We start from the raw sequence: 13160 nt of genomic DNA, 5'->3' as shown, positions 1-13160 counted from the left end.
TCTCTCTTCCACATCATGTCTTTTATACTGTTTTCCTTCTCTCACCCCAACCGGTCGCAGCAGATGGCCCCGCCCCTCCCAGAGCCTGGTTCTGCCGGAGGTTTCTTCCTGTTAAAAGGGAGTTTTTCCTTCCCACTGTCGCCAAAGTGCTTGCTCATAGGGGGTCATATGATTGTTGGGTTTTTCTCTGTATCTATTATTGTGCGATCTACTGTACAATATAAAGTGCCTTGAGGCGATTTTTGTTGTGATTATATAAATAAAATTGAATGGAATTGAATTGAATTGTCTTAAATATTGACAGGACAAAAATATATAGGTGAGAGGGAGTGAACGAGTGTTGTCAGTGTTGTGACTCCGAAAAAGCTGCTTTTTAAATGTAGAATTTTGTTGTTGGTCTAGTTTTGTGCTTTTGGTGCCTTAATGTTCATTTATTGTAAACCGTGATGAATGTAGCGTTTCTGTTGGCATATAAAGACAAACACTGCCCCCCTCTGGCCACACACAGAAAAACAGATTCTCTTTGAGGCTGATCTGCACTGCAAACATCTGGACTGTCCTGAAGTTTTGTTGATCACTTTTGATCTAATGGATTAAATAAACACGCCCCAAGGGAGGAACTTTTTATTTTGTCAGTTCTTTGTCCACCTTAATTTGTGATGGCAGACTCGAGTCTTCTCTTTGCACTAAGGAGAACTTTTTTCATTATGTGACTTTGAGAGTTGAGTTTTGTTCTTCAAGATTTCTGTGTACAGTACCCGGCAGTTGTTCCATTTGATTCAGATTAAGCAAAAGGACACAGTTTTTTACTATTTTTCTTTCAAGAACTAAGAACATCCAAAGCGATTTTCAGCTATTGCCTTCAGATCATCATTAAAGGGCAACTTTTAATGGGTTTGGGTTGAACTTGAAACTGGCACTAACTGAAATCCTTGGATTTACCTGGCACAGAATACCTCCACATTTGTTTACTTTTATTTACTATAGACTTTGTGATTCACTGTTGACTGTTCACTGCTTCTGTTATCTCTGTGCATCATGTTGTAATAAAGATATTCTTTTTTCAAACACATTTATTTTAAGCCAGTGCATCATTGAACCATTAGCAAGGTTTCAGACTCTTAATATGTAAACATAAATCTGTGTGAATCTATATGATCATATGAGTTTTGCCATGCTGGTTTTGTAATATACACAAAAAGACACTCACTAAACACTTTAAGAGATATGTTGTGAAAGTATCAGGCTGGTCATGGTTTGTTCTTCAGAGTTGACCTAATTCTTTGTGGCACAGGCTGAAGTGCTGGAGACTTGATTGACATGACAGCATTACACATCTGGTGACTGTGGAGGCCAATTAGCTACAGTGACTTCATTGTCATGTTCAAAAAACCAGTTCGCAAAGAAAATATCCCTGAAAACTTTACACCACCAACAACCTGCACTGTTGATACAACGCAGGAGGGATCCACGCTTTTAAGTTGTTCACAAAAATTTTTAACCCTACAGTCCGAACACAGCAGCAGAACTTGAGACGTCAGGGCAGATGTGTTTTTCCAGTCCACTTTTGATAAGCCTGTGTAAACTGTAGCCTCAGTTTTCTGTTCTTAGCTGAAAGGAGTGACATCCAGTGTGGTCTTCTGTTGCAAGGTTCGATGCGCGTGCATTCAGAGATGGTCTTATGTATCCTGGTTATACCCACTGGATGTTTTCTCTCTCTCTTAATAATTCTAAGATAATTCTCTGTGAACTCTAGAGATGGTTGTGTGGTAGAAATCAGTTTCTGTAATATTCAGATAATCCAGTCTGGCACCAACAACCACACCACATTCAGAGTCCCCTTTTTGCCCCCATTCTGATGCTCTGTTTGAAGTTCATCAGGTCTCTCGACCATGTCTACACACCTAAATGCACTGAGTTAGAGCCATGTGATCAGCCGAATACACATTTGCATTAATGATTAGTTGAGCAGGTCTACCTAATAAATTGCCATTTACAATATATAATGTATGTCCCTGCCACTTCAGCAATGTACATAAATGTCAGATATATTTAAGCTGCCACTACTTTGGTTTGAATTTTCTTTAACAAAATCGATCCGATGTCTACAAAGTGACGGGAACAAACACAGTAAAAGAATCTCAAACAGACAAATTTCATGATCATTTCCAGGCTATCCTACTCTTTATTTAATGCAAATTACAGTACCAGGGAACTATTCCTCGGAGCACGCAGAGGGAATATTTACAGAGGCGCACATTTAGCATACCTTCACAGAACAAAAGGGAAAAAAAAAACAAAAAAAAAACAAACAAACAAAAAAAGAAATCGAAATTTCAGTCACAAACAGAGGCATTCAAGTAGTAGTACTGTTATACAGGATGTTTTTGTAGTATTTTCTTAAGATTCTTCTTTTCTATTACCCCAGTTTAACCCAGTCAGCATATGACACTAGTGTATATGTCAGTATAAGATATTATACTAGCTTATACACTTTTATTCTTTTTTTGGTAGCCATTGTGGTGCTTTAATTGAACTGGAGTAAGAGGGCAGGGGTGAAGTGGTCCAACCTTCTGGTGGAGGGTAGCAACACGTTCATGAATGCAAAATTACAGCAAGCGGAAGAGACAGGAGAAAGGCTACATGACTTGACCCCTTAGGTGCTACTGAATTTCACCCCCCTGAATACTCAAGAGCAGGAGGAGAAACAACGAAACATCCAAAGAGAAGAGAAGAAGAAGAGTTATTGCCTCTGAGGATGGCTCATCACAACATGATGGTTTGGCTTTGGTAACAGAACCAACACTGCGAGTAATACAGAAACTGCACTGTATCGTATATAATATGAGGCCTTTTTTTTGTTTGATTTTTTTTTTGTTTAAAACCCTGCTGCCGTCCACAGCACACCACCCACCCACTTCATACCCCAAATCTGTGCCAGGACTGCAGTACACGTGTATGTGTGCGTGTGTGTGTGTGTGTGTGCCCCCCAAGATAAAACATCTATTAAAATAAACACCTGTCTACTATATCTTCAGTTAAAGAAAAAAATATCCTTACAATTAACAATGTCTGTATATTACATTTAGTGTGCAATGAAAAGAGCAGGAGGGAGAGGATGTGCATCGGGTGGAAGAGGGGGCGCGTGAGTGAGCACGCGGACAGCAGGACATTCAACAGCACCAAAAGGGAGAGTCACAATATCAGAGGGGGGGCGGTGACAGTGGGGGTGGGGGGGTTGATGGCGTGGGCTGGGTGAGGGTGGAAACAAGGCGAAGGTGTATGAAAGCAAAGGCACTCCAAACTATAGTTACACTATACATGACTAGTTCTTGTTACAATAATACAGCTGTAATCTACTGTACTGTACAGGTAAGATTGAACATATGGCTGGATAAAGCTGATCATCGTCGTCGCCATCTACAATATCCATACACAACATCAGTTTTGCCCTGATTCTGTTTTGTTTTTTGTTTTTTGTTTCATTTTTTGTTTGTTTTTGAATCTTTTTCATCCGTTCCCTCACCCTTTGTCATCTTTGTTTTTGCTCATAAACAGTACATGGGTCTGCATATATACATACCTTGAACACAACATGGAAGAAAAAAAAAAAAAAATCAACATAACAACATAAAAAAAACAACATACAAGTCATACAAGTCAGAATTTTGGTGAGGAGCATTTATACTGTATGTACAAATTCAGTTTTTCTTTCTTGTGTGTGTGTGTGTGTGATTTTTTTTTTTTGTTTTCTGAATTTTTTTTGTTGGTTTTATCTTTTTAATTTTTTTGTTTAATTGTAGTGAGTATTCTCCGTAAATAAGACGATTCGTCAGACTGTACCGAGTGGCTCTATGTGCTGCGGGGGTGGAGGGGGACAGAAAGAAAGGGGCGCTCCGGTCGGTGGTCGCAGCGCACGAGGCAGCCGGTGGTGCGCCGAAGACCGCGGGCCGAGAGTTGAGCGTGAAAACGAATCTCGAATTCTTCACAGAAACGGCGAGAGAAAGAGAGAGGGAGAGAGGGAAAAGGGTGGGGGACACGTTTGTCTAGACGCTGCACTGTCACAGAAACACTGTTACAGACAGAGCCGGTACAAAGACGGGGAATAGAGCGATGCCCTAAATCCATCTACAGCCTTAATACAGACGACACAGGGAAGTGGCTGCTGGAATCTAACCACACTCCAGCAAAGAAGAGAACAACAACAAAAACAGAAATAAAATAATAACAAAACACCACCTTATCTAAATCTATTGTCTTTAGGCAGCGGCAAATATTGCCACTGCTCTGCCAGATATGAGCTCACCATAAATGATTTCTGAACCATTGTAGTTAATATACATATATCTATATATACTTTTTATACATAAGGAAAAGTAATATATAAACTGTGTGTGTATGCATGTTTGTTTTGTATTGTATGTATATATTATACAAGCACACAGGACCAGATACATGTCACATCCATCGCACATGGCAATCCAAAAGACGTCTGCCCAGGAGTACAAAAAAAAAAAAACAACAAAAAAGAAAATAATTAAAAACAAAGTTGAATAAAACAGATCGCTAACCATTTTTAAAAATAACCCCGGGCAAAGAAAAAAAACAAAAAAACAACACTGTCCAAACATGTCCTCCCAAAGAGGACTGTTTCTTCCCACATACACCAGGATCATCATGCATCCATGTGTGTGAGGATGTGTGTGTTTGAGGGTGTAGGTGTGTGTCTGTGTGTGTGTGTATACGCGTGCGTGAGCCTCATGCCTTGTCTGCGGAAGTGGATGTGAGAGGGCTTGGTGGCCCCCAGGTGATCCTACCATACTCAGGCCATGCACTACAGAAAGAACCAAAAGGGGGGTGGGGCTCGTTTTTGTTTTTTTCGAGGAGGAGGGGTTGGCCAGGGGACGGAGGGGTCAGAGGTCAAACGATGCAGAAAAATGGAACAATGGAGAGGGAGGCCAGATAGAGACAGGGCAAAAAAGGGGGAGAGCTCAGGACTTTTCTACAGATTGTCCTCTTAGCAGGCTAGCATTGTGTATACGTGTACAGTGTACTTTTTAAATCAACAGTACAGTCGATAACATCTTCGGCCCTGCACTTCACTTCCCTGTCGAGAGGGTACGGAGAGGCATCTTTGACGGAGGATGGAGAAGAGTTCAAACAGCTTTATGTTGAGGCCGGGTTTGGGGGTAAGAGAGGCAGACTGGGGATGCTAGGTTTGTGGTCAGTTAGCTGTCGAACCCGGCCTGCTTCAGCATCGCTCCGCTGCTGCCGGGGAAGAGGAGCAGGGCAGAGCTGAGCTGAGCAGAGCTCACCCCCTGGCCAGGGCAATGGAGAGGCTGAGGGCTGGGGCTGAGACTGGGGCGGGGCAGGTGCTCTGTGGGCTCAGGAGGTGGAGTTGGAAGCTGAGGCAGAGGCGGTGGTGGTGGTGGGACCCCTCGCTCTGTGCTGCTGCCATCTATGAACAGGAAGAGGAAGTGCTCAGTTGAACAGCTGGTTTAGAGATAAAGGTAGAAAAAGAGTTACAGAGACACAATGACAGCGAAGGATACAAATCTGTGTATACAAACTACACTGAACAATATAAGCAGCAAATGTGAATCGATAATGCTACGCAGGTTAAACATAAGCATACATGAGAAGAAAGGAATTTTAAATTCTGGAAAAACACACAATTTAAAAACAATTAGAAACCCCATGGATTGATGGGAAAAAACACTAAACTTTTTTTTAGCAGTTCTTTGAAGTGGAAACGCAATAATTAATAAATGTGAAGTAAGCTAAGCATGTCACATGACTGGGAGTGAGTTTGGGCTTATGGTGTCGGGCAAACATACTGCCAAACTGAGGTGGCATGTTAAGTAAAGTCAACCCTTCGACGAAAACAGCATGTGTTGTTGTTTGCAGCGTTTAGTGCTCGGAGACATGAGTGCAAAACAACTTCTGGCTTAAGTTAAATTGAACTTAAATTGAACTAAAGAGGCTGACCTTTAGGGGCTGAAATTGTTTTTCAAATTAGCAGTAAGCAAAGCCACAACCAGTACTTCAAAGTAATAAATATAGAGCAGCTAACCACATAAAACAAGGGTCTGACGGAGGTAGCGTGGCTCTAACCTGTGGTGGCAGATGCATTGGTTGGGGTAGAGGCGGCAGCCTGGCTGCGGGCGTGGGCAGGGATGAGTATGGAGGCCAAAGAAGGATTACTAGATAGTTCTAAAAGAAGAAGAACACACAATGCATTACCACATTATGCTGTTACAAAGTTACCTGCAGACCAGCGATAACATAAAAGTGGCGTTTTAAGATGTGCTTAGATTTCCTTACGGATAAATGCTACTGTGAATACGAGATAACCGATATGTCCCAGACAAAAAAATTATTTAAATGTACTTTATATTCTTCTAAAAAATCTGTTAGATTGGAGTATCTAAATAAAGTAAAGTGAATTATTCAAAACAGAAAAACTTTAAACCCTCAGGGCTTCGGATCCCCCTGAATTTGTTATTTTAATATTCGTGTTTAAACCGTATTTACAATGCAAATGGGACTTTGGGAGAGGTGTTAGTTTTTTAAATGAATGGTTTCTCTTCCGAGGAACGCTTTGTGAGTGTGCCTACCCTGGGTAGTGAAGTTGAAGAGCGAGGGCTTCTCTCGCCCGTTGGGCAGTTTGATGCTGGGGTCGCGCAGCTCGTCAAAGAATGAGTGTGCGCATGCCTCTAGGGGTGTTAGGCGGGCCGTGGGCGTGTACTCCAGCAGGCGGGAGCACAAGGCGATGGCCTCCGGAGGCGTACGTGGTCGGAACACCTGAACGTCAATTCGAATCAACAATGAGAACATCACGAGTTTCCAAAGAAAAGAGACATTTCAGTATTTTTAGCACAAACGCATATACAACACATACAACACACACACACACACACACACAGAGCATATGACCGGATGAAAAATGAATCTTTACTAATATCCTATGAAAGCTAATGCACTTTGACCAATGCATTTTTTATGGCGTGCTATGAATGAATCAGTGGAAGCATATGAATGCTGTAGCAGTGAGTAGCAAATGAAATGCAGCTGCAGAGAGCGACCACAGCGAGGCACGTCGGAGGTGAACAGGAGGGCCTGATAGCCCTGCTCCCTCCTGATTGGCTAATTGCTTTTTCAAATAGAAGAGCTGTGCTTAGCTAAGAAAGAGAGACTGTCCTTTAGATTTTAAAACCTGTTTAGTTCTCAAGATGAGTTAAAACAAGCAACGAGGCAACATCGTGATGTTGGGAGGTAGGGTGGCAGTTGATGAAGAAACTGACTGAAGTAGGATAGCGCAGGTTTAACATCAGTCCACTCTAAAACATCAGGCAGATCTTATATTTGCTTTGAGCCTGTGCCAAAGCTCTGATGCTGCTGATAATAGGCCCAGACGTTGTGCTACAGGTGGTCAAGAACAAAGAAAGTGGTTGTTTTCAGCTCGATGAACCAGTGCGTCATTATCAAACTCCTCCCTGAAGCAAGTCTTGCAACTCAGAAGTCGTGGTTAAATGCTTCAGTTGTTTTGAAGCATCAGGTAAGTCAACTTTCATTTCAGAGTTAACTGCTACTTTAAAACGGCATGTTCTGAATCACCAGTCAGATCCGGTAACAAGTGCTTAAAATGTAGAGTTCTACCAGCGATGGTGTTGCATCCTTCTCCCTTATTGCTCTTATAAAGTCTGATATTTTGTTCTTTGTTCAAATAATTATTGGGACTGAAAAAACTTAAAAATAAATAAAATATATAAATTTAATATAAAATTCAGGACTGACTTATTCAAAATTGGAGAAATAAAAAAAACCCCTTACTCTCAGTTAAGGATGCCAGTTGTCTGGCTGATGTGATTTGGTCAAGACTCTCACTTAACATTAAAACAAAAGCATCTTTGGCAGCATCAACACCAAGAAATCACACAACTGCATGGCACGTTCAGGAACACTGAGAAGGATTTCAAGGCCTTCATTCCACCCCCGAGTTTGAAACAGTTGATGCAAAAAAGTACACGGCGCCTCAGATTCATTGCCTGGTGCTCAATATTTGATTTGCACATCCGCACATTGCTGCTAGCTACCAGTCAGCACATCTGCTCTGAGCACGAGTGCTGCTGATTCCATAATCTCGATCTGAGGGAGATAAGTGTGAGCTGAGTTCAGTAAATTTTCAGTAAATGCAAATTCTTTGCATCTTTTATTTTTTAGAACTCTGTGCATTTATGGCATTAATTATTTCACATGCAGGTCTGTTAGATGAAGATGATGATGTTGGATGGTTGCGAAGCATGCAGGCAAAACAGGAATGGCAGAATGCTTTTGCGGTGGATCTTAAAGAAGTAAAAGGGCTCCTGTACCTGTTGACTCACCTTAGTCCATGGATGTGCCTTGATCTGGGGGAATTTGAATTCAGTGTAGTTGGGGTTCATCTCACGGATCTGCTCTCGGGTCGGGGTGCCGAGAACCTGAAACACACGGGTGGAACCATTAGCCCGAGTAATTTTACATCCAACTTGAAGCTGTATTTGTTTGGGAATATTGGAATACTCTCGGTTAGTACGGTCATTACCTTGATGATTTCCACCAACTGGTCCACTCCGCTGTCACCAGGGAAGATCGGCTGTCCCAGGAGCAGCTCTGCCAGTACACAGCCGGCTGACCACACATCTAAAGGACAAGGCAGGAGTCCGATTGTAAAAGCAGAAGAGGAGCAATGACGACTTGCTGTAAAGCTTATAAACTCCTTTGAGTGCTGAACCAGAGTAGAAAAGCACTATACAGGGAGTGCAGAATTATTAGGCAAATGAGTATTATGTCCACGTCATCCTCTTCATGCATGTTGTCTTACTCCAAGCTGTATAGGCTCGAAAGCCTACTACCAATTAAGCATATTAGGTGATGTGCATCTCTGTAATGAGAAGGGGTGTGGTCTAATGACATCAACACCCTATATCAGGTGTGCATAATTATTAGGCAACTTCCTTTCCTTTGGCAAAATGGGTCAAAAGAAGGACTTGACAGGCTCAGAAAAGTCAAAAATAGTGAGATATCTTGCAGAGGGATGCAGCAGTCTCAAAATTGCAAAGCTTCTGAAGCGTGATCATCGAACAATCAAGCGTTTCATTCAAAATAGTCAACAGGGTCGCAAGAAGCGTGTGGAAAAACCAAGGCGCAAAATAACTGCCCATGAACTGAGAAAAGTCAAGCGTGCAGCTGCCAAGATGCCACTTGCCACCAGTTTGGCCATATTTCAGAGCTGCAACATCACTGGAGTGCCCAAAAGCACAAGGTGTGCAATACTCAGAGACATGGCCAAGGTAAGAAAGGCTGAAAGACGACCACCACTGAACAAAACACACAAGCTGAAACGTCAAGACTGGGCCAAGAAATATCTCAAGACTGGTTTTTCTAAGGTTTTATGGACTGATGAAATGAGAGTGAGTCTTGATGGGCCAGATGGATGGGCCCTGGCTGGATTGGTAAAGGGCAGAGAGCTCCAGTCCGACTCAGACGCCAGCAAGGTGGAGGTGGAGTACTGGTTTGGGCTGGTATCATCAAAGATGAGCTTGTGGGGCCTTTTCGGGTTGAGGATGGAGTCAAGCTCAACTCCCAGTCCTACTGCCAGTTTCTGGAAGACACCTTCTTCAAGCAGTGGTACAGGAAGAAGTCTGCATCCTTCAAGAAAAACATGATTTTCATGCAGGACAATGCTCCATCACACGCGTCCAAGTACTCCACAGCGTGGCTGGCAAAAAAGGGTATAAAAGAAGAAAAACTAATGACATGGTCCTCCTTGTTCACCTGATCTGAACCCCATTGAGAACCTGTGGTCCATCATCAAATGTGAGATTTACAAGGAGGGAAAACAGTACACCTCTCTGAACAGTGTCTGGGAGGCTGTGGTTGCTGCTGCACGCAATGTTGATGGTGAACAGATCAAAACACTGACAGAATCCATGGATGGCAGGCTTTTGAGTGTCCTTGCAAAGAAAGGTGGCTATATTGGTCGCTGATTTGTTGTTGTTTTGTTTTTGAATGTCAGAAATGTATATTTGTGAATGTGGAGATGTTATATTGGTTTCACTGGTAAAAATAAATAATTGAAATGGGTATATATTTGTTTTTTGTTAAGTTGCCTAATAATTATGCACAGTAATAGTCACCTGCACACACAGATATCCCCCTAAAATAGCTAAAACTAAAAACAAACTAAAAACTACTTCCAAAAACATTCAGCTTTGATATTAATGAGTTTTTTGGGTTCATTGAGAACATGGTTGTTGTTCAATAATAAAATTATTCCTCAAAAATACAACTTGCCTAATAATTCTGCACTCCCTGTATAAGAACCAGTCCATTTATCATAAGTAACACACGATCTCATAATTTCCTGATGAATGTGCATGTGTCAGGCAGCGAGAGTTGTTGCTCGAGTTAGCCTACCTATGCTGGAAGTGTAGTCAGTGGCACCAAAGATCAGCTCAGGGGCTCGATAGTAGCGAGAGCAGATGTAGGACACGTTAGGCTCTCCACGGACCAGCTGCTTAGCGCTGCACACAAAATCATAGCAAATAATCATCATCACCACCATCTGCATACTTCAAAAAAAGGGAAAAAAATGAACCTGAAGAAACACCCAGTACTGAGGATTTACACGTGTGATAAAACCTCAGTGGACTTCATATCCAATCAAACACACAGCTAAAAGGGAGATTTCTACATTTCTGCTACAAATATAATCAGCATTTATGCTAATGAATGAAAAGTAAATAAATCATCTGTTTTCAACAACGCACGCTGACCTCAGTTTGACTTTTGCACACTTTATAGAGCCTGTATAATGTGCCTGGCTGAAAACAGCTCCCACATTATTATGTTGCTGGATTTAGCTTTAATGAAGGCGTTGCATTCTCCATGGCATTGTTTTGATACGTTTAAGCAACATTTATTACGACATTATCACTCCAGAGGTGGTTCACGTTTTTCCCCTAACAAATTGTACTGATGATGAAACAGTTGGTTGAAAGTCTTCTACAGCACACCCCAAAGCTTCTCAGTGGAGATAAAGTCTGGACTCTGTGTGAAAATGATGTCTTGTGCTCTCTCAACTACTCTTTTCACAATTTAAACCCAGTGAATCCTGACATTGTCATCTTGGAATGTGCCCGTTCCGTTAAACAAGGAAAAAACCTGATTATTCGGCACATTCAGGTAGCCGCTGTCCTCATGTTTGGGCAGATAATGTTGCTGAACCTAGACCTGAGACACTGACGCAACCCCAGATCATAACACTGCTTCTACAGGCTTGTAGGCCAGGTACAGGTATGATGACAATGATGGTGGCTGCATCACTTTTATCTACCTCTCTTCAGGGTACAGTGTGCTCATCTCCCAGGAACAGAGTAAACCTAGACTCATGGCACCACATGACTTTAACTATGGCCTCACCTATTTTCTCAGTTCAACCAGGCAGCCACACAGTGTGCATCAGCTTAAGGGTGAAACTCTTCAAAAGGAAGAGAGTAACATTTGGGGAAACAGACTGACTAGGTATGTTTAGAGCTGGAGACTGATTTCATTCTCATGCTCATAAATATAAAGTCATATGAGAAGAGATGTAAACAGGGGTCAGTCTCGTTTGCTTAATTCCAACATGATCTGCTGTAAGAATGATGTACAGCAGTGTTACAGGGCCTTTTTCTTGGTTGTGCATAGTTACAGTGTGTGATTTGCTGTCTTCAGGACACTGCTAAAGACTGAGGATGAGCAGCAATGTTACTTAGAAGCCGTCTGAAACCTTCACACAGATCCAGAAGACCCATTCCTTTATTTCCACTGTCCATGCTAAGCCAAGCTAACTGGTTGCTGGCGCTCACTTTTTATGTTATCGGACATCACAGCAGTACCAATGTGAACATCTTTTGTAAATGCCAAGAAAAGAAAAAACTCAGATCAGTGTAAAACATGACTGTCCCTCACCTGCCAAAGTCACAGAGCTTGAGAACAGCCGTCTCTGGATCCAGCAGCAGATTCTGGGGTTTGATGTCCCGATGGCAGATACCAAACGAGTGAATGTAGGCCAGGCTCCTGAAGAGCTGGTACATATACAACTACACAGGAAAACACACACACACACACACACACACACACACAGAGGTAAGACAAACAGCGAACCTCCATTACAGCATAAAAATATGGAAACTCTGGGCTGTATTTCAATGTTTAGACTCCAGTTTCACACACTGTTTCTTTTAACTCCTAAACATTGTCACCCAGCTTTTGTAGAGATAAAATTAAGTATATGAAGTGTTTTTATAGACACACACTTTTTAAAACTAAAGCAAATTTTTAAATCCAAATTCATTTCCTGTTTCAAATTTGCCGCCTCAGGTCAATCTATTCTTACAAATAAGATCAAAAAATGTTTTACTTGTTAACACAGTGAACTAGTTGTTTAATCCTAATTAATATTACAATGGTGGATTTACTTTCAAGGAGAACTGAGCAGAGAATTTGCTCAGTGGAACAGCAGGTGTAGTAAACAGTAGGTGTGCTTTATTTTTAATTGCTTCATTGATACAGGAAAGTCCTTCAGATGGAGGTTTTTTTGTGCCTCTGCTAATTATTCCCAATTTGTTTCGCACATCTGTCATCTACGGTAAGTAAGTCCTAAAAAGTAGCATCTCATGTGTGCACACACGATGCAAACCAACAAAGCAGTAAAGTTTCACATTGTGTAAAAGAAATCTGAAGACAGAGAGTGTTTCTGAGATTTTCTATGATTTTTAGCTAAATCTAAGATCTGTACAAAACACAACGTTAAAAAGTTAGTAAAAGTCATCTACGGGCAAAAATAGATGGGATATGCAAGGACAAAAATGTTCATTTGTTGAGCTGTTTATATTTAGTGTTTAGCAGTGAAGTTCTCAAAATATGATAAATTAGCTTTTATCAAAAACAAGCTGATAACACAGCTCAGTGATTTCTGGATCTTATGATGCTGGATGAAAACTGAGCCCCATAATCAACTAGAAGAGTTAAGCCACATTTTATACCAACACAGCTGTTTAATAAAAAAATGTTTTGATTTGATAATATTCTTTCTGTAGAAAAAAGAAAAATACGTACTTTAAGAAATGTGAAGA

General features: G+C 41.4%; 1 protein-coding gene across 4 annotated transcripts in view; it reads right to left on the bottom strand.

The window, feature by feature from the left end:
• Positions 1 to 2161: 2161 nt before the first annotated feature.
• gsk3ba (glycogen synthase kinase 3 beta, genome duplicate a) overlaps positions 2162 to 13160 on the bottom strand; it is a 36592-nt gene continuing 25593 nt past the window's right edge. Inside the window, exons 5-11 of one of the 4 annotated variants that reach the window (XM_040005460.1) lie at positions 11995 to 12125; positions 10459 to 10565; positions 8585 to 8682; positions 8373 to 8480; positions 6618 to 6804; positions 6115 to 6213; positions 2162 to 5458 (exon numbers count right to left, since the gene is read on the bottom strand). In XM_040005460.1, coding sequence (XP_039861394.1) covers positions 5229 to 5458; positions 6115 to 6213; positions 6618 to 6804; positions 8373 to 8480; positions 8585 to 8682; positions 10459 to 10565; positions 11995 to 12125 — 960 coding nt within the window. In that variant the 3' untranslated portion in view covers positions 2162 to 5228. Of the gene's footprint in view, positions 5494 to 6114; positions 6214 to 6617; positions 6805 to 8372; positions 8481 to 8584; positions 8683 to 10458; positions 10566 to 11994; positions 12126 to 13160 lie in introns of all 4 variants that reach the window. The other 3 variants (XM_040005461.1, XM_040005463.1, XM_040005462.1) reach the window with 3 other exon arrangements.

Source organism: Simochromis diagramma, unplaced genomic scaffold, assembly GCF_900408965.1.
Source record: "Simochromis diagramma unplaced genomic scaffold, fSimDia1.1 OVJJ01000501.1, whole genome shotgun sequence".
In the NCBI taxonomy this organism is placed as follows: domain Eukaryota; kingdom Metazoa; phylum Chordata; class Actinopteri; order Cichliformes; family Cichlidae; genus Simochromis; species Simochromis diagramma.
The sequence above is the reverse complement of the archived record's forward strand: the minus strand, read 5'-3'. Positions and strand labels throughout refer to the sequence as shown.